The 22,330-nt window shown below is 36.0% G+C and overlaps 1 protein-coding gene across 2 annotated transcripts in view; it reads left to right on the top strand.

The window, feature by feature from the left end:
- STK38L (serine/threonine kinase 38 like) overlaps positions 1-22,002 on the top strand; it is a 79,104-nt gene extending 57,102 nt beyond the window's left edge. For both annotated transcript variants that reach the window (XM_007968025.3, XM_037990242.2), the window contains 11 exons: positions 5,692-5,814; positions 6,301-6,384; positions 9,968-10,091; positions 11,594-11,748; positions 12,113-12,215; positions 12,395-12,456; positions 14,435-14,552; positions 14,989-15,112; positions 16,406-16,501; positions 19,058-19,149; positions 19,243-22,002. In XM_007968025.3, the coding sequence (XP_007966216.1) occupies positions 5,692-5,814; positions 6,301-6,384; positions 9,968-10,091; positions 11,594-11,748; positions 12,113-12,215; positions 12,395-12,456; positions 14,435-14,552; positions 14,989-15,112; positions 16,406-16,501; positions 19,058-19,149; positions 19,243-19,370 (1,209 nt within the window). In that variant the 3' untranslated portion in view covers positions 19,371-22,002. The remainder of the gene's footprint in view (positions 1-5,691; positions 5,815-6,300; positions 6,385-9,967; positions 10,092-11,593; positions 11,749-12,112; positions 12,216-12,394; positions 12,457-14,434; positions 14,553-14,988; positions 15,113-16,405; positions 16,502-19,057; positions 19,150-19,242) is intronic.
- Positions 22,003-22,330: the final 328 nt, after the last annotated feature.

Below are 22,330 nucleotides of genomic sequence, written 5' to 3' on the forward strand. Positions count from 1 at the left end.
TGCATTTTATCATTTGAATATGGGCTTCTTACTTTGTTGCTGTCATGGATATCATTTATTGATATCTTTAGAAAGAGGCAGGTTTTCTTTTTTTTTTCTTTTTAATTCCAAGAACACATATTCAGAGAACATTGCCTACTGTATTTTAGTGTGTGGAACAAGAAAGGCAAGCTACAGGAGGAATTAACCAATTGCCAATTCTTCTAAAAATTTTTTCTAAATATTCTTTTAAAGCTATCTATTTCTCTAGTTCAGTGCTATTACCCTAGTTGAAACTACTATATATTTTAACCTGAAAAATAACTGTCCCCAACTGGTCTCCCCATTTCCCACCCCTGGTTTTTCTGCGTACTGCAGCTAGAGTAATCAGTCTAAAAATAGATTTGATCACATCACTGTTTTGCTTAATAACCCTTCACTGGCTCCCTTATCTCAGGATATGGGCAAGCTCTTTAACATTGGTATACACGACCCTTCACTAGTTGGCCTCTGCTTCTCTCTCTCTAGCCTCACTTCTTGTCACCCACCCCTCATGCTGACAAGTATGAATTTCTTTGATGTCCCCTGTCTTGCCTGTGGACCTTTTCACATGCTCTTTCTGCTGCTTGGAACTCTTCCTTACTCCTACCCAACTCCCATTATTCTTAAGAATCTTTAGTAGCTGGGCATGGTGGGGCATGCCTGTAGTCCTAGCTACTTGGTAGGGTAGAGGTGGGAGGATCACCTGAGCCTGGGAGTTTGAGGTTGCCATGAGCTACGATACGTCATTTCACTCCAGCCTGGGCAAAGAAGCAGCTTTAGGCCTCACTTCAGGCATCACTTCCACTGGGAAATCTTCCTTAACCTCTCAAGGTACCTTCTTGTATTCTACTGTTCCTATCCCCATGGGAGCCTTAAAGTACAGTCTTCCCAAAGACTAGACACTGTAACGTCTTGTTGAGCATTACATCTCCACAGCTGTCTGGCAGAGCTAAAACAAATATTTGGTGAATAAACGAATAATGGCTTTTGCCCTCAAGGAGTTTTAGATTAGGAGAGGGAGAGTGAGTGTGTGTGTGTAAAAATACGTACGCATGATAGAATGTGGTGAACTTTGAAAATATAGAGAAGATTTTTCCTCTAATTCAGAGGATCAGAAAAGGTTTCATAGAAGTAACAATTGATTTGAATTGTAAAGAATGGGTAGAATTTACATTACGTATACAGAATAATGAGTTTACATTTGAGCTATAAAGGGTGCAATAAAAGGAAATAGCGAAGTAAGTTGATAGCACACCATGGAAAGCTAGGTTTAGAATAGTTTACTAAAAAAGGTATACTTTAGTACTAGGCAATAGGGAGTCACAACCTAGATTGATTAGTTTAACATGCTGAGTGCAGTGGCATACACCTGTAATCCCAGCACTTTGGGAGGCCACGATAGGAGGATCACTTGAGCCCAGGAGTTCAAGATCAGCCTGGGAAATATAGTAAGACCTGTTCTCTACAAAAAAATTTAAAAATTAAGCATGGTGTCCTATGTATGTAGTCCCAGCTACTCAGGAGGCTCAGATGGGAGGATCACTTGAGCTCAGAAGGTGGAGGCTGCGGTGAGCTGAGATCATGCCATTGCACTCCAGCCTGGTTGACAAAAAAAAAAAAAAAAGAGTTTCTGTATTTAAAGAGTAGACCATCATCAAATGATTAATTGAAATCAAATCAGTATCTAATCTTCCCTGTACCTTTCCTAGGACTGTACCTGTTCCTTATAGTTGCAATGTTTAAATCAAATACAGTGTTTTATGAGTTATACTAAAGGTGGTAACTTTGCTAATCAGTTGACTCAATCTAGAAAACTCAAATGTTTTTACATTTAAAATTATCTATTATTATTTACATAACATTAATATTTTAAAAGCTCATTTATGTCCTTTAAATTTTAGTGAGAAAGGTAGTGACTTAAATCTGTATTCCAATCTATAGAGGAAAAATAAGACTGAGCATATCTTTCCTCATTTTAAAATTAGAATTATAAATTTCTTATAATTAATAACCATATAATTGCATTTATATATTATACATCATTATATTGATACAGAAATCTTAAGTATCAGATCTTAATTTGAAGTGTAGGGAAGAGACTGCAAAAATAGATGCCCAAGCATTAAGCAGGCGACAGAAGTGAGACAAGCTGGCCAGGTTAGTCTCATAGTGGCATCTAGGGTTATATATTCTTTTCATCCAGATATACTTTGTTTCCATATTCAACTTATATGATATTTTTGCTTCCACAAAGAAATATATTAATATTTTTCCTTTTTAAAAAATATTTATTATTTTCTTAAATATTGATCCTCACAGTTTATCTGTTGGCAAAGACATGCCACTTTTCACATTGCTGTAATTTAAGAGTCCCAGCCCACTTGGACATGTCTCCTGGGGACTGGCATCAGTGGTGGGGACTGACAAATGAGGGAACCAAGGCTCATCTAAAGGGGATTGCTACCATTGGCCCCTGTGGCCAAGGCCCTGTTTTTCCAGAGAAGCTGTTAATCTGGATTTTTTTGCGGAATAACCAATCACCTGTTTTTGAAAACCAACTTGCAGTCCAAATCAAATATATCTGTAGGCTGAATATAGTTTGTAGCTTCCTGTTTGCAACTTCTGGTCCGCATCAGCAAGTAGTAACTACAGTTACAGCTATTTTCTCTAATTTTTCTGGATAACTTGTAGAAAATAGATGATTTTTCCATAAAAAGTCAGTGGCCCATGATTCCAGTTTATAAAACTTCTAATGTTTTTCTGTAAAAATGTTTTTAATTCCACAAGTGCTTATTACTAGGCCCCATGCCAGAGCCTGGATTATATCAAATTCTATAAAATAGACAAGCTCTCTCAACCTTAATATAAGTATGTTACAGCATCTTTATATGGGGTGGGCTTGATAAAAAATAAAATTGTTTCATAAAAATAAAATAGATGAAGTTGCTAGCTGAACGCTTTTACATCTGAAAACTTTGTATGCATATCTGTCTTATACAAATACTGGCCACCCTACAGATCGAGTTTGAGGAGCACCTATATAAAAAAGAAGGGAGAAAGGAAGAAAATTACTTTCTAGTTTCATCTCACTTACGAAAATCCCATTCAACATGGATTGTTATTTAACAAAAAACTAAATAGGCAAGTTCAAGCTATAAAAGAGAGTCGTGAAATGTTAAGCTGTCCACAGATTTTTGTTGTCTCCTTTGAAGAGGAAAGGATGCGATTACCAGAAGGATACTATTTGTCTTTCAAGGCTACTTAATCTATACAGATTGTGAGTAAATATATCAACAGGCTTTTTCACCAGTTTTTTGTTTGTTTGTTTGTTTGTTTAACATGGATTTGCTTCAGCTACCTCTGGACCCCAACACTGATTCTAAGACAAAAATCATGGAATCAGTTTTTTAAAAATAATGTAACAATGTTATAGGTAATGCTCATTTTTATAGAATTATGTGTTCCATACACTTGTGACTCTCTCTCTTTGCTATTAAATGGCTGTGGCCAAAACCACATAAATTGTTTGAGTGCTGCATTATACAAACTAGTAGACAATTTATGAAACTCTGTATAGCGAGGTCATCTTTTCCATTCAGATTAGGCAGGATTTCTGCAACTATATCCAACTGTACTGTTTTATAATCTATAGAGGGAGAGATTCAAAATATCTTTCAAAATTCTTATACTTATTTATGTAATTTTAAAAAAGCCCTCCTTAGCACTTCTTTAAAGGACATGACACTATAGCGCCGCCAAGTGGCCTTTTAAAAATTAGTCTTAAAATTTTAAATCAGATACTTTTTGGAGCTATCTTTTGTTTTACTAGTAATTTATTTTATTATTCAAAAGGTATTTTTGAATACCTATGTGCAAAAAAAGGTATTCATTATTGCATTTATGTAAAAAGCAGCAAAAAATAGTCTTCACTGTTGTTTTAGGCCACATTTGTTTTCTTAATTATATCAATGTAATTTTAGCTCCGTTAAAATATTTAAGTAGCTTCCCTTAAAGATGTTGTTATTTCAGGATACATATATATACACACACATACACACACACACACACACACACACACACATATATATTTTTGAGACGGAGTTTCGCTCTTGTCACCCAGGCTGGAGTGCAACAGTGGGATCTTGGCTCACCGCAACCTCCGCCTCCTGGGTTCAAGCGATTCTCCTGCCTCAGCCTCCTGAGTACAGTTGCATGCCACCACGCCCCGCTGATTTTTGTATTTTTAGTAGGGACGGGGTTTCACCGTGTTGGCCAGGATGGTCTCAATCTCCTGACCTGGTGATCCCAAAGTCCCACCTCGGGATCCCACCTCGGCCTCCCAAAGTCCTGGGATTACAGGCACGAGCCACCGTGCCGGGCTTATTGCCTCACTTCTTAATGAAAAAAATTATATTTCATTGTTGCTTGCTCACTTTTTCCATAGTACCATTGTATTTTATACTCAATATCAGATGTGGAAAAAGACATTAAAGACATTAAAAAAAGACATTAGGCAAAGCCTGTTAATTTATGTGCTTGATTTTTATCTTCATTACTGTCGTAATTTACCCATTGGTGTGCCTTAGTGTATAACTTCATTGAGCTGTTTGAAGACATTTCTTGATTTTATCTTCTTAGATGAACTTTGTTAGAAGTATCAGAATTCCATTGCATCAATAATACATGTTTACATACATATTTCTAATTAATAGTTCACCTAACCCTTTTAAAAACAGATGTACACAGGAGTAGGGAGAGGCTATACCAGGAGCTGCATTTAGAAGCAGTGTTTCTAAGCTGTTACTGTCATTTTGACTTGTTTGTCCCTCCGAACTGAACCACTAACAGCTTGACAGGATTCAGTTGAAGATGAACAGGAGTTAAATTTTTTCACGGATACTGTTTCTTTTCCACTTAGTGTTTCCTCTACTAGGAGCTAACTGTGTCAAAAAACAGAATTTTGATTGGTGAGGGGGGAAAAATGAAGTTTAGAATAATAAAATAAATGCCTGTTCGAAATGTAACCTTCAGGTATTTCACAGTGTTGCTTATTAATGGAAGTTATTTTTTGTGGTCTTTGTAGAATCAGTTATAAAATTACCGACTTGGATATTTTAGTGACTTCTTCTTGTAATTGTTTTTGCAATTTTATATTTTCAGGAAGTTGTATGCCAATTCTCAAGCAGTTTATTAAAATTTGCCCAAGAGTAAATTCTATCACAAGCAAATCTCTTTGGAAACACTACCATTATGCTGTTACTTTATTGTCACAAGTCTCAGTAGTTGAGAAAGAGCAACCTTGGAAGTTAAGGGATTGAAGCAAAGCAGATTTCCTGACAGAATAAAAATCAGTATCCGAATACTATCAAAATTTCCTAACATTTAATTTTTATTTATGGAATTAAGTTACCATATAGATGAAAGAATAAGTTATACATATATAGACAAATATGATGGACTAGATTACATATTTAACGGCGTCCACTTCAAGAGTAAAGATTTATCAATTGTTAAACATTTTTTAAATTTTCCTTAAAATGTTTTAGCCTAATAGTATATTACGTTAGTGCTATCATTTATTTTTATGTGCATCATCTTTTAATACTAGAAGCTCCTTCAAAATAACCTGATTATAAAATCATCCTTTTAAATTGTCTTTTTTTTAAATAGAAAAAGTTACGTCGATCACAACACGCTCGCAAAGAAACAGAGTTCTTACGGCTCAAAAGGACCAGACTTGGCTTGGATGACTTTGAGTCTCTGAAAGTTATAGGAAGAGGAGCTTTTGGAGAGGTGTGCTTCTTTTTAAAAGTCATTACTGCTACAAATATGTATCTTAAGATAATTTAAAATGTGTGTTAAAATATTAACATTACACATTACATTAATGTGTAATCCCAACACTTTGGGAGGCTGAGGTAGGTGGATCCCCTGAGGTCAGGAGTTCGAGACCAGCCTGGCCAGTGAAACCCTGTCTCTACTGAAAATACAAAAATTACTTAGGCGTGGTGGTGGGTGCCTGTAATCCCAGCTACTTGGGAGGCTGAGGCAGGAGAATCACTTGAACCCAGGAGGCGGAAGTTGCAGTGAGCTGAGATCCCACCATTGCACTCCATCCTGGGCGACATGAGTGAAGCTCCGTCTCAAAAAATATATATATATATTTCTTGAAATGCCAACACTGGCAAATTCCTGCTTTCTTTAAGGGAAGCTGCTTTTCATTCCTGAACAAATAGTAGTGACTATTTAACATTTATAATATATGTTTTTATATTTTAGGTGCGGTTGGTCCAGAAGAAAGATACAGGCCATATCTATGCAATGAAGATATTGAGAAAGGCTGATATGCTTGAAAAAGAGCAGGTATGAGTTCTTTAACACATGTAATATAAAGGAGCATCCACTGACGAGGTGTTAAGAGTGTTTATATTAGAATTTTTAAGAAGCAATTTACACATCTTACTACATAAGTTACTAACTTTTTGGTAGCCTGTTTTAGTGTTTCTCAATTCTTTTAAGGTTTCTTCCAAGTTTAAAATCTATGTATTAGTCTGCTTAGACTTCCATAACAGAATACAACAGGCTGATTAGCTTAAACAACAGAAACTTATTTTCTCACAGTTTTGGAGGCTACAAGTCAAAAATGAAAGTTCGGGCAGGTTTTGGTTTCTGGTGAGGCCTCTCTTCCTGGCTTGCAGATGGCCACCTTTCACTAAGTTTTCACATGGCCTTTCCTTGGTGTGTGCGGGGACACACACTCCTGTGAGAAGTCTCTGGTGTCTTTTCTTATAAGGATACTAATTCCACCCTTACGACGTCATTTAACCTTAATTAATTCCCTAAGGGTCCATCTCCAAATACAGGCTCAATGGAGATTCAAGCTTTACTCTGTGAATTTTGTAGATGCACGAACATTCAGTCCGTACCTTCTGAAATACCTTCTTTTCTGACTACAGTGAAAATAAAGGACAGTTCTTGGCTCCCAGAATCCCTATCACATATCAGATGATCAAAACTAGTCTCCTGGAAATTTGCTGATTTTACATATTTCTAAAATCTGTAACTTTATAAATATTCTGGGCTCTCTCCATGTTTCCTGTGCCTTAATGCAGTTACAGGGGGTGTCTTCGAGTAAAGGAGGGATGGCTTTTTGAAGATTTAAGGAGGGAAATTGTGAAATGGTCATTTTCAGGTGTGGGAGAGCAGACCTGCTAAAGAAATGCAATTGAAGGCTCATTGAGATTTGCAGTCCTGAATTTAAAGTGAAACCCATTGGCATAGTTGGGTGATTTTTCACTGTAGTTTCAGTTAGGGTAGGAAGGTAATAGGAACTATCTGGAGACAGGGTTATAGGGGATTTTGTTGATGACAGGCTATGATTCTCCAGAGGGAAGAGGTTTGGAAGGCAAGGAAGGTTGAGATATTGAGTTGGATTAGAGAACTGTAGATAATGATGGGAATAAGGATGTGGGTAAAGATGCATAGGCTCAGAGACAAGGAGGTCAACGGGAATCTAACTTAGCCATAATGGGATTAGTCCTACTAGGGTATAATAGGAAGGACAGAAGGAAGCAGTTAGTTCCAACTGTAGTGTAGATACCAGCTACATGTGGCTGCTGGACACAAATTGAGATATCTAGCAAATAAGACTTGGTGCAAAAAAAAAAACCCCATAAAATATTTCAATGATTTTTATATTGATTACATACTGAAGTGATAACATTTGGATATATTAGGTTATATAAACTATATTATTAAAAATAATTTGTATGTGGCTTCTAGAAGATTAAAAAATTACATATATGACTTGTGTTACATCTGTACTGGACAACCCTTGGTCTAGAATATTTTGTGGGAAGTTAAGGAGCCTGGACCACTGCTCTTTCCTGTGGGGAGGTGGGGGGCGGAAATCTCACTGTAGCCCAACGTTTAGTTGCTTTTGCATTTTGGGGTTTTTACCCCTGTATAAATTAATTTGCATTTGTTACCACTGAATTTTGTCTTAGAAAGCTTTTTTCTACTTAGTTCTAATACAGCAATATTTTAACTTTTATCACATTTATTTTAATGCAAACCACCCCCGCAAAATTAAGTAGCAACTGATCTCCCCACTATTGTTGTACCAGATTATCACAGGTCATACTTTCCAACCTTTGCATCCTGTTTTGGAAAGAGATCCTGTAATTTGGCTTTAAACCATTTAACAATAATCAAGTCATATTTATGTTGTAGCTGTTTTCTTTACACACCAGATGCAACACCAAAGTTTAGGACTTTTCCTTACCACCTTAAATTGCTTCATGAAAGGTAATAGTGAGGCACTCTTGCTACCCCTTTTCACTTAATGAAACAGATCCACAGAAATTATAAAGTATTTTCATGTCAGAAAACAAGTTCTTACTCCTCAACTCTTATGCTTTGATTTTCAGGATATTTACTGCACTAGGAGTAATTCCAAATATGACACTTTAAGCAGATCATATTTTATTATCATAAAACGGTTTACAAATGTATGTTCTCATGTGCTTTGGACCAGAGTTTATAATGTTTCACAGTGAAAATAGCAAAAGTATAAATCAGATCTTATTATTAACCTTTGGAAAAAGTGTGTAAATATATTAATGCAAAAGCTTCTGCAAACAGTTATACCAACCCCATAAATTATCCAGTTTATAAAATTTTCCAGTCTATAACATTTTTTTTTTTTTTTTTTTTTTTTTTTTTTTTTTGAGATGGAGTCTCGCTCTGTTGCCCAGGCTGGAGTGCAGTGGCCGGATCTCAGCTCACTGCAAGCTCCGCCTCCCGGGTTTACGCTATTCTCCTGTCTCAGCCTCCCAAGTAGCTGGGACTACAGGCGCTGGCCACCTCGCCCGGCTAGTTTTTTGTATTTTTTAGTAGAGACGGGGTTTCACCGTGTTAGCCAAGATGGTCTCGATCTCCTGACCTCGTGATCCGCCCGTCTCGGCCTCCCAAAGTGCTGGGATTACAGGCTTGAGCCACCGCGCCCGGCCTATAACATTTTCACATAATAGTATCTCTAGTAATTATGTGTCCGAGAAATCAGTGGCAAAATCCCCAAAAGTTACACGAATTTGTTGTAGCTAACATTTATAGGTACGATAGAGGTTTTATGTTATAATACTAAATATAATATAGTTACTATAATTGTCACTATTTCTTAAAAAACACCAAATAATGATCAAGCTGGGACCTTTAACAATTAAAAATAGTGTGCTATTTTTCGCCAACCTTGGCTTTGCTATACCAATTTACCGGGCATTGCTTACTCTTTTTTTTTTTTGAGATGGAACCTCATTCTGTCACCAGGCTGGAGTGCAGTGACGCGATCTCAGCTCGCTGCATCCTCCGCCTAGCAGGTTCAAGTGATTCTCCTGCCTCAGCCTCCCGAGTAGCTGGGACTACAGGCGCGTGCCACCACGCCCGGCTAATTTTTTGTATTTTTAGTAGAGACGGGGTTTCACCATTTTAGCCAGGATGGTCTCCATCTCCTGACCTCATGATCCGCCCGCCTTGGCCTCCCAAGTGCTGGGATTACAGGCGTGAGCCGCTGCGCCCAGCCCGGCTTACTACTTTTAACTTTAAAAGTCACACTATGACTTTTATATGACAAAGCCAGGATCCTAGGCTGGGTAGAGATTCTAGTTAAAAAGTTGTTAGACTGATTCTTGCTCTACCTCAGAGGCCTTAGCCTCACATAATATACCTGTGGACCTCACCTTTTTAGACCTAAAGATATAAGCTAAAATAAACTATTTCTTGAGGTTCTCCATATTTGATGACAATATGATCATTCATATATGTATCAAATCTTCTGAAATTCCATCTTTTCTTCATTAACTGTTATTGATGGATAAGTGTAAGAGATGAGTTTGACAAATGTGTGATGTGCTTACGATTATTTTTTTTCAAAAATATATTCATCTAGGTGGCCCATATCCGAGCAGAAAGAGATATTTTGGTAGAAGCAGATGGTGCCTGGGTGGTGAAGATGTTTTACAGTTTTCAGGATAAGAGGAATCTTTATCTAATCATGGAATTTCTCCCTGGAGGTAAAAGCAAACATTGTATCAATGACAGACTGATACAAGCACATCTTTATATGCAATAATAATTTTATTGGTGAGGTTTACTTTTATATTCCTTGCTCTGAGGCTTTACAGTGTCATAGTTTAAAAATATTTACTCCCATATGGATGCTCATTTTTACCACAAACAGATTGTTTTAAAGGAATGATAAAGTTGGCACATTTTAAATATTACCGTTCTGGGTTCACTGATTGCTAGTGAAGTTATGTTAGTTTATTTTGTGTTGTTACAAAAAAAATACATGAGACTGTGTAATTTATAAAGAAAACAGGTTTAATCATTGCTCAGCAAAGAGGGCAAGGGGAAAAGAATGGCAATGGAGGGCAAAGAATACTTGCTTTTTTGTTTGTTTTGTTTTGTTTTTAATTTTTATTTTTTGAGATGAAGTCTCGCTCTGTTGCCTAGGCTGGAGTGCAGTGGTATGATTTTGGCGCACTGCAACCTCTGCCTCCCTGGTTCAAGCGATTCTCCTGCCTCAGCCTCCTGAGTAGCTGGGATTACAGGCACCTGCCACCATGCCCAGCTAATTTTTTTGTATTTAGTCGAGACGAGGTTTCACCATATTGGCCAGGCTGGTCTCGAACTCCTGACCTCAAGTGATCCACCCACCTCAGCCTTCCAAAGTGTTGGGAATACAGGTGTGGCCCACTGCCCCCACCCCCCTATTTTTTTTAAGCCTCAAAAGACGTATGAAAAAAAATGTAATCAGTTGTCAATTCTGTGTTGTAAGTGCACCAGTGTTTACAACAGTTAAAACTGTTAAGACTTTTAAAATTCCTTGAAAATAAAAGAATGTCTGCAGGTGCCTTTTTTTAGTGGGATAATGTCCCACTAAACTCCAAAAGAATATATTTGGTTTCCAGGCGCAATTATTCTGATTTTTTTGCAGTTTGACATTTGCCTCAGCAGTTAATTGAGTGGTATATATTATTTCATTATCAGCTCTTTCGTGATTTGATTTCACATGGCGTCTGCCTTAAAACCATTAAAAGTCATGAAATTTCTGCTTATGCAATGGCACTTTTATTTGGCCCAAGATATGGTTAGAAATATACTGGGTAGATCATAAAATGCAAACTCAGGAAAGCTAGCTGGGCATGGTGGCTCATGCATGTAATCCCAGTACTTTGGGATGCTGAGGCAGGCAGATAGCTTGAAACCAGGAGTTTGAGACCAACCTGGCCAACATGGCAAAACCCCATCTGTACTAAAAATACAAAAATTAGCTGGGTGTGGTAGCACACACCTGTAATCCCAGCTACCTGGGTGGCTGAGGCACGAAAACTGTTTGAACCCAGGAGGTGGAGGTTGCAGTGAGCCATGATCACACCACTGCACTCCAACCTGAGCAACAGAGTGAGACTGTTTCAAAAAAAAAAAAAAAAAAAAATCAGGAAAGCTTTTACAAGGTATTCCACCTTTGAGACATTTTCAATAATAATGTATTTGACTTCCCTTTATTTAGGTGACATGATGACATTGCTAATGAAGAAAGACACCTTGACAGAAGAGGAGACACAGTTCTACATTTCAGAGACTGTTCTGGCAATAGATGCGATCCACCAGTTGGGTTTCATCCATCGGGATATTAAGCCAGACAACCTTTTATTGGATGCCAAGGCATGTGAATAAACTGGTGAATTACTAGGCTGTTGATTATTTTTTTAGAGCAGTAGAGCTGATTTTGTGAGTGGATATCAGCAACTGCAATTTAGAATATTGCTAAACAACATTATTTTGTATGATAAGGTACTAGGAGACAACTTGAGAATGAAATGACAACGGGGAATATGGCTCTCTTTTTATCTCCCTCCATTTTCTACTTTTAAAAATCATCATCATCAGATACTTATAATTTTACATTTTACTTGTATAAATCCCAAGCTAAGAATTATTATAACAATTGGCATTTAACAGAGGAGTTTATAACAAGGCTTTTTGTTTTCAAAGTTAATATAATCTAATTTTACTGGATTTTTTTTAGGGTCATGTAAAATTATCTGATTTTGGTTTGTGTACGGGATTAAAGAAAGCTCACAGGACTGAATTTTATAGAAATCTCACACACAACCCACCAAGTGACTTCTGTAAGTTTGGTTTTGTTTGTTTGTTTTGTTTTTTCCCTGGTTAAGATACTGTAGAGAACGGAAGGTTCTTTCCCTTTCCCCACTCCTTAATCCACTGTGTTTTAGATGTATATGTGTGATTTTGTTTTTGTGGAGAGCATTTTTCTCTCGTGATTACAATTCCATATTGTTGAAATTAGCATTTCAGAACATGAACTCAAAGAGGAAAGCAGAAACTTGGAAGAAGAACAGGAGACAACTGGTGAGTCAACCAGTTTTTAAGAAAGAATTTTGTGCCTTGGTTCTAAAATCTTAACTGGTTTTAACTTGATTATTTGTATCTTTATAATAATTAGTATTCACTTCGTAACAATGATAGCGCTTGTTTTGGAATCACACGGTTTTCTTAGTTTCTCTGTTAAGTTTCCTTGCCTGTAAAGCAAAGTGTTGGTTTTTACTTTATAACTTTAGAGTACTTAACTGAGCATACCTATGAGTAAGCTGTTTACTAGTAATTAGCACTTTAAATAAAACTCACTGAGGTGAATGCAATTGTAATGAATGCCTTGTGATTTCCATTTTTCATACCTGTGTTATAAATCCTGATACAACAAGTATCAATCGGCAAGTAAAGTGGTTGTGAGTTTCTAAGAACTTCTTTATAGACAAAGTAAACAGGAAGTTTGGGATGTAACCAGTGTTACAATAAAACAGATAAAATTTGAAAAAGCTGGCTTTGCCACAGATAAATTTACCCCTTTAATATAGAATTACATGATTTTTCACCCTATACTATTTCCTCTCTGTAACTGAGCAGATAGAAGAATTGCTTCCCCTTCCTCCTCTTTCCCTTTGTCCTGTTAACGTGGTCCATGAACTGTCTACAGGTTAAGAATGTGCCTTTGGATTTTGTTTTCCTCGTTTCTTTTAAAATGCCTGGCACATACAGACACTCTATAAATATTTGTTCAACCAAGTGATGAAAGGAAAACTCACCATTCCCTTAGGAAAGTCAATAGACTGAAAAATAACAGGCTAATACCCTCTAAAACCAAATAAAATGACCTTTGCATTATTGAGTTTATTATATCATTAACCTAAGTAACTGCAAACTTCCTATGCTTGTAAAAACATTTCAGTATTTTTAAATATATTCAGTTAACACATTAAGGAGAGACACTTTGTTTTACTTTTAAAATGTGTCAGTTTTAGATTAGGTTTTGCGATTGAGAATAATTGCAATATTCCCTATTTTTAAAGGGGAAAAACTGAATACTGCTTAAAATTATGGTGGGGGAATTCTGTACCCCCCCATTTACAAAATATTCATAGGTGATTACTCACGTGTGTGTTTTATTATTCTCATGGCCAGTAGTTCCCAAGCCTTAGATCAAGTGTTTCCCAAGGGAGAAGTAGAGAGGACTCAGTGTTTGGGGCAGGAAATTTCTTTAGCACTTGGATCCCCTGCCCTCTAAATGCCAGTCATGTCACTGAGATGACAAAATCTGCAGTCATACATTTTGCCATGGCCCCAAGAGTACTACCCCTAGTTGACAATTACTGCCTTGTAGAAATCATTTTTGTAAGATTTTATATGAATTAAGAATTAAAAACTGCATAGCTTCCTAATAGATAAGCAGTACCCTGGAACTACATTTATAATGAAAATACCTCATGCTTATTTTTATAGTTGGTAGTGTACAAAACACATCCGTTTATCATTTCATCTTCATATCAACTCTATTAAGGCAGGTATTACTATTCCAGTTTTATGTAGGCAGAAGCTGAGCCTCAGAGAAATGAAATAATTTGCCCAAGAACACATTAGTAGTGAGTGGGGAAGCCAGGTCTTCTAGGTTCAACTTTTTCATTCTTTTTGAAATAGACTGAAGGCTATATATAAAAAAACTTAATTGAGCTGCTTGTGGGGGCAGAAATAATATATTCTTTTAAAATGCCTGGCACATATGGACACTCTATAAATATTTGTTCAACCAAGTAGGGAAAGGAAAACTAATTCAGCATTCCCTCAGGAAAGTCAACAGACTGAAAAATAATAGGCTATAACATATTATCTGACTTACTACCTACCACTAAGCCTTGCACATGATTAACATGCAAAATAAATATAAGTGAAAATTTAACTCCTCTATATATTGCTTTTTCTAGTACTAAGCCATCCTCAGATAGATAGTTTTTAAATGTTAAGAATGCTGGTTTGACAAGCTGCTCCTTTGTAGGCATATTCCACAGTTGGGACACCAGATTACATTGCTCCAGAAGTATTCATGCAGACTGGTTACAACAAATTGTGTGACTGGTGGTCTTTGGGAGTGATTATGTATGAAATGCTAATAGGTATGTTTTATCATTCATTTATGTACAAAATATGTATATTTCCTTGAGTGCCACTGTTTGAATATATTACAGATATCATTGACTAAAATATTTGAGGTCTTTTAAACTTAATTCTGATGTTCCCCCAATGTTAAATACATACTGATCAATACCAGTGAGGTCTCCAGGGATCCTGTTTCAGGAAGGTGGGTATTTAACCCAGACTCCCACATATAAAAGTGGTTATCTTCATAGCTTTTCAGGTAAAAGGGGAGGCAGTGCTTTAAATCCTTTATTGACTTTATTAGCAATGTTATTGTAAATTGATGAATGGTGGCATTTTTGACTATTAAATAGGGCACTCAGGGTTGTTTGGTTTCTTGTAGCACATGTTTGGTGGGTATAACTTCACTGATCACAAAGCTGATGAAACGTTTTTTATTTATTTGATACCTAGGATATCCACCTTTCTGCTCTGAAACACCTCAAGAAACATACAGAAAAGTGATGAACTGGAAAGAAACTCTGGTATTTCCTCCAGAGGTACCTATATCTGAGAAAGCCAAGGACTTAATTCTCAGGTTAGTGGTTAAATTCCTAGAGGAGTTCATAGTGTCTTAAAATTTCCTAAGAACCTAAAAGACTCATTTCACTTTTGTAGGGGAAGAGGGGATGTATACACTGATGTATACAGTCAAAGAGATCAATAAAGCTGTTTTTAAAAATGTAAACTCTTAAAAGGAAGTATGTGGAAAAAAAATTAGGAATTAAAAAGAGGGAGGAGGTCTTGTATTGCTTCAGTTACTGATATATATAAAAGCAGAAGGTCACTTCTGTTAGAATGCAATGACCTGATTCCATTAAAAAGAGGGAAAATGTTAATAGCAGATTCCTGTCATGAAAAGTATATATGTGAAATCTTCTAAGCAAAAAATTCCATGTGTTCCTCAACTAATATGAAGTGTTTGGTACTGCTGTGAATGGCTGGAAGGAATATAAATTGGAACAACTTGTGGGAATAGCAGTTGGCAGCATATTATTTTTTTTAAATCCCTAAACTATATATGACCTTTGACCCAGAAGTTCGAGGGATTTCGCTTATGCAGATAATCAGATATGTATAAAGATTTAAGTACAATATGTTTATCATGGTATTTAATAGTGAAAATTGAAAACTATTTAAATGTTCAACAATAGTGGACTGGCTCAATAGTAGACTGGCTATAATATTTCTATTTGTAAGTTTTAGAAAACAAATTTATTGGCCGGGCACAGGGGCTCACACCTGTAATCCCAGCACTTTGGGAGGCGGAGGTGGGCAGATCATGAGGTCAGGAGATTGAGACCGTCCTGGCTAACACAGTGAAATCCCGTCTACTAAAAATACAAAAAATTAGCCAGGCGTGGTGGCGGGTGCCTGTAGTCCCGGCTACTCGGGAGGCTGAGGCAGGAGAATGGTGTGAGCCTGGGAGGTGGGACTTGCAGTGAGCCAAGATCGCGCCACTGCATTGGAGCCTGGGCGGCAGAGTGAGACTCTGTCTCACACACACAAAAAAAAATTCTTGAAAAATATTTAATGACTTTGGCAAATTTTCTCAGTATATCAAGTGAAAAAAAGTAGACCTAACATAGTAACCATGGTAGCAACACAGTATTTTAAATATTGTAAAAGATTAGATTAGAATATTTACAGTAGTTATTGCTAAATAATGCGCTTACAGATTTTTATTTTCTTCCACATTTCCTACAATAAACATAGTTAACGTCAATAAAAGAAAAACATATTGCTTTAAAAAAGAAATATTTGAAGTAATACAGCTAGAATACTTTAGATGTAACTTTTGTATGATAATTTCTCTGCTTCCGTGTTGTAGATTTTGTATTGATTCTGAAAACAGAATTGGAAATAGTGGAGTAGAAGAAATAAAAGGTCATCCCTTTTTTGAAGGTGTCGACTGGGAGCACATAAGGTATGTTCCTAGGCTTTGAATGGGAAAGGTCTGAGTAAAAACAAATTTCTAGAGTTGACAATTAATTTACCTCTGATTCTGCTAGATTAAATACAAAAGTAACATATAATGTCATTGGTGCAGTGTTTTCTGGATTATGTAAGTGAGTGGGACTATTGTGGCTACAGCCAAATGACTGATTTTAGGCTAACATCCACTTTCAGGGAAGAACATCGGGCACCTTTTTAAATTCTTACGTTCATACTCACAGTGAAGGCTGTTAGCACATGAAAGATGTATTTACATTTCACACAGTGACCCCTTTTTGTCCTTGCTGTAATGTAGCACATAGTGTCTCCTTAATTAATTTATAATAAGGTACCCTCTTTAAACATTGGTTGGGCATTATACAAGTAACTTTTAAGAATTTGCTTACAGTTGTTAATTGTGAGCACTGGCTTTTTTTCAGTTTATGGCCAAACTACTGTCAGTAGGTTTGATCTGTTCTCCACACAGCAACAGTTTAGAAGCGTAAATCTGGCCATGCCACTTTGCTGCATCCTTTTGCACTTGGAATACAGTTAAGAAGCCTTCACTGCTTTCTTAGGACTGCAGGATATAGCGCTTGCCTCATCTGCAGAAGTTGCATCTTGGATGGCCTTTCCTACTCCTCTTCCCACCTCTAAGTTTTGCCATTTGCTATTCATCCTGACTGAAATGCCCTTTCCCCGCTGCCTCTACCCCTACCCTGCCTAGCTGGCTCCTTTGCATCTTCCAAGATAGCTTATGTGTCATTTCCTTGGTACAGCTCTTCACTGGAGAACCTGCTGTGTGCTAGGCATTCTGCCTATTACTATTAACTTATTTTTTTGAGACAGGGTCTCTCACTCTGTCGCCCAGGCTGGAGTGCTGTGGCATGATCATGGTTTACTGCAGCCTTGACCTCCCAGCTTCAAATGATCCCCCCACCTCAGCCCCCCAAGTAGCTGGAACTATAGGCGCATGCCACCACACCCAGCTAATTTTGTTGCTTTTTTTTTTTTTTTTTGTAGAGATGGGGTTTCACTGTGTTGCCCAATTGCTCAGGCTGGTCTTGAACTCCTGAGCTCAAGCGATCCACCTGCCTTGGCCTCCCAAAGTGCTGGGATTACAGGCACCCAGCCCACTCTGCCTATTGTAATAATAGCTAATGTTTAAAAATCATTTACTGTGTCCAGCACTGTTTTAAGTACTCTACTTGCATTTCTCATCTTATCCTCATATAAGCTCTATAAAATAGGAACTGTTATTATCCCTGTTTTACAAGTGAGGAAACTAAGGCACAGAGAAGTTATAGTGCCGCAGTGTGGAGGCCTCTTAAACCACTATGCTGTATAATACTATACACACACAACTTAATTCAATAGAACTATGATACCCCCCATTTTACAGTGGGAAGGATGCTTAGAGACTGTCAGTTCTTTTGGTTTTATAAGGAGGAAACAGTCATGGAGCAGGGACTTGGCTGCCTAAGGTCATACTGCTAGTTAATAACAAGGAAGGTCAGCTCTCAGGCCTCCAGGGTTCTTTCCTCTAAACTAGGTTTATTAAAGTAGTATACTAAGTATAAATGAGTTGGAATAATTCAGGTAAAAAATATATATGGTTTTACATAATTTGGTAAACTTAGCACCTAATAAATCCAATAAATATTTGTTGAAAAAACAGAAGCAATAAAAACTGATAGCTTCTTTTGACCATTTCTGTAGTTAAACTTTTTAGCATGATAAGAAGGCATTTTCTTGACTGATTTCTTTTTAGAGTATCTTTGATTCTCTTAAATTTTATATGACAGAAATTTTTGCATGCAGATTTCATCACAAATATATAGTTCCTTCACCTATGTGCCCCTTATTTTCCCAAATGACATTTTATGGATTGTCTACTAGTAGAATTCTATTCCTAAATCAATTAAGAAGGATCCCGTCCTCATAATATCTCACATACTTTATACAATTATACAGTCTTTTAAATAAAACCTCTTCTTTTACGTTTCATTAGCTCATTTTTCCTCTTAAAAAAAATAGTATGAGAAAGGCTTGGTACAGAGATATAAAAATGACAAGTAGGTGGGGATGCTTAATGGGTACAAAAAGAAAACAGAATGAATAAGACCTACTACTTAATAGACAAGAGGGTGACTATAGTCAATAATAACTTAATTGTAAATTTAAAAATAACTTAGAATGTAATTGGATTGTTTGTGACTCAAAAGATAAATGCTTGAGGGGATGGACCCCCCATTCTGCATAATGTGCTTATTACCCATTTCATGCCAGTATTAAAACATCTCATGGACCCTATAAATATATATACCTACAACATAACCACAAAAATTAAAGAAAAAATTTTTAATTCTAAGTAAATGAAAACATTTTAATAAAAAATTATACTCAACTATTTTGAACTCCCTTTATTCTCAAATCCACAATAAATTTCCTTGGCTTTTCTAATATCTATAAAATGGTATGCAGAATTTACAAGTAGAATTATTTGTTGGAAATTGAGAATTCATGCCTACTCCATACCTTTTTATAGGGAAAGGCCAGCAGCAATCCCTATAGAAATCAAAAGCATTGATGATACTTCAAATTTTGATGACTTCCCTGAGTCTGATATTTTACAACCAGGTAAGACAATCTATAATGTAACTACCACTATTAAAAGTCTGTGAAGATGATGGCATTTCACTAATGAAATTCCTTTAATTTTTCTCTTTCTAGTGCCAAATACCACAGAACCGGACTACAAATCCAAAGACTGGGTTTTTCTCAATTATACCTATAAAAGGTTTGAAGGGTTGACTCAACGTGGCTCTATTCCCACCTACATGAAAGCTGGGAAATTATGAATGAAGATAACATTCACCCATAACCAAGAGAACTCAGGTAGCTGCATCACCAGGCTTGCTTGGCGTAGATAACAATACACTGAAATACTCCTGAAGACGGTGGTGCTTATTGACTACAAGAGGAAATTCTACAGGATTAGGATTTCTGAGACTACTATAGGAATTGGTTGGCAGTGCCAGCTGGCTCTTTTTTTTTTTTAAATATTTTATTATTTTTGTTAACTTTATTATACGAAGGTACTGGAATAAAAGGAACGGACATCCCTTTCTAACTGCACTGCCTACATGCGTCTTAAGGTCCATTCTGCCTGTGTGTGCTGTGGCTTTGAACTGTAACACCTCTAATTAATTCAGGAGAAACACATATCATTTAAAGCAACATAGGCTAACCTGTAGGTAACACTGCAGTATTGATGTTTTACTGCAAATCTTATGGGTCTAGATAATCAGTAAAAGCCATCTTCCATAGTTGGTGTTAGAACATTGCCCTATTGGTTTGGACATCTGTAGAATATATATGAAGACAATTTCTGTGATGGTTTTAAGAGATTTAAAAAGAAATTCACTGGTTCTTTAAAAAATAGAATTTATCATCAAGTTATTACACAAACTCCACAGTAAGGAGTGACAAGTTTATAATAAGGAAGAGAAAGTTTAACACCTTCACTCAAGCACTCCACTAATATATTTACGTTGCATTCAGAAATACTAATGACCTTTATATACGTAGTCTGTATACTCATAGGGAGATGTACTGTATTATATAACATGTAAAGTTGATTTTCTTGTGACAAGAGGACTTCTTTTTTTAACAAGAGGACATGGCATTATTTTAATTTGATTATGGTGAGTTGAAATTAAGAAATGACCATGAAGGCTGCTTGTAGAATTAGTGTATTTTTATTAAACTATTTTTTTAAATGTCAAACTTCTATCATGTAAATGGACTTGTAGAGAACAAAAAGCTATTTACTTTGGTTTTCTAGAAAGTTGTTACATATCATGGCTGGTTAACTTTTATTTCTTTTGATGAAAATTTTTCCTTTGATAGTACTTGTATTATTGTGCCATTATTTTCTTATGCTCCAAATGTACCAAAGATCTTGAACAGAATGGATGTTCACAACTGAGTAGAATTTTCCTTTCCTGTGGGCATGGTGTATTCAGACCTGACAGATCTTTGATAGAGGTCAGCTTATTAAAGGGCAATATTGTTCATGTTTAGCTACATCACTGTGGTGAATATAGATGGAATTAAGGACGTAAATGCAGGCCAGGGGGTTGTGATGAGAGGAGAGATAATATCAGCATCAAATTCTTTGGGTATCTCCCTAAGAATTAAATAATCTTTTCTAGCTTAATATTTTAATTCTAATTCAAACAACTCTCTGAGGTTTTGATTTCATTAGTAGTAGCTGAGGAATAATATGCTAGCAATGAACGGCCTAATGTTTGTCTTAACTGTTAATGGATGAAATTTTTTAAAGATACAACCGTGATAACCATTATAAATGATCTGTGATCAAAATCTAACGTGATGAATTATTTGTAGGAATGTCTTCCTATTGGGGAAGGATTGCATAGGAGCATTATGCAAATCTACAAAAGCTTTTATAAATGTTGCTGCTAAGTAGCTCCACAGTGTTTTCAAAAGACCATCCCGGTTCCCCCAACTCTCCCATTTTTGGTTTGTTTCTTTTTAAATATTTGTGGAGTACTTATCTGTTTATCAAACAGTTCACTTCCATTTTTTCTAGTCTGGATTTTTTGAGTATTTAGGGGAGAGAGCTATTAAAAACTCTGTGGATTTCTCAATTTGACTAACTCTAATTTTTCTAATTATAACTGCCTTTAATTAAATATTAACTTTTGCTGAGGTTTATGAGATTTTCTCACCCCACATCACTCCCCTTTTTAAAAAAAGGACTGTTTTGCTAGTGTGATAATGAATAGGTAAGATATGAAATAACTGCAACATTGTCTAGTTCTAGTATGGTAACTATTCTTGAAATGGTACTGAAAAATACCATTAATTCAAATTGACAGAGATTGATAAAAAGAAACTGATTTACCTAAGTTTACTTTTTAATTGCATAATAGAGCATTTTTTGTTTTGAGTTCCCTCATTCTTATTACGAGAAAGAGCTTGCAAATAGTTTTACTTTCTTGGCACTGGAAGGGTAGTTCTGGAAAGCTACTTTGTTGAGAGTCTCATTCTTCCCTGAAGTTAATAGAGTGATTCACAATCTTTGGGGTTTTCTCCTCATCAAAAGCATTTCTTAAGTGCCTATCTAAAAGCAATTAAAGACTGTGTCTGCCCTTTGGAAGCTAAGAATTCATGATGCAAATTAACTAATTTGCAAAGTACCCTTGAGATTGAATTTTCTCTATTACACATTTCCCATACTTCAGGTGAATAATTTAATTTAAATGACAAAACCCTATCTAATCAACTGGGCATAATGACATTTTCTTTAAATTAGACTCTATTTTGAATTAAAAGAGTTTTATTATAAACTGTGTGTTTTTGGTTTTTCTAAGTATATAGAAAGCTTGTATAATTCAGATTTATCGATTTCCTGATTTAATGTAGACTTTGACTTTTTTATTAAAAACCTTTGTATTAAAGCAAGTTATGTTATTTTTCTTTTATGCATTTATTACTAACATAGCTTTAAATCTTTAAATGTATTGAAGCATTGTGCTGTCTGAAAATAAGGAATTGCTTATAAACCAGCCACTTCTGAATACAGTATATAGCTGATTTAATAAGCTAGTTAGTGAATGGCAAATAAGTGTGGAGTATTAAAAATGTTCTTTGGTTGGTAAGGCCTAAGATAGGGTTTCATTTATTTCTATACTTTTTCTGTTTTTTAAACACCTGCATATTTTTGTGTAAATCTCTAAATTTAAAATATTTTTAAGTACATTTATTTTTGGTGTTTTATTGTATAAAACCT

Source organism: Chlorocebus sabaeus, chromosome 11, assembly GCF_047675955.1.
Source record: "Chlorocebus sabaeus isolate Y175 chromosome 11, mChlSab1.0.hap1, whole genome shotgun sequence".
NCBI lineage: Eukaryota > Metazoa > Chordata > Mammalia > Primates > Cercopithecidae > Chlorocebus > Chlorocebus sabaeus.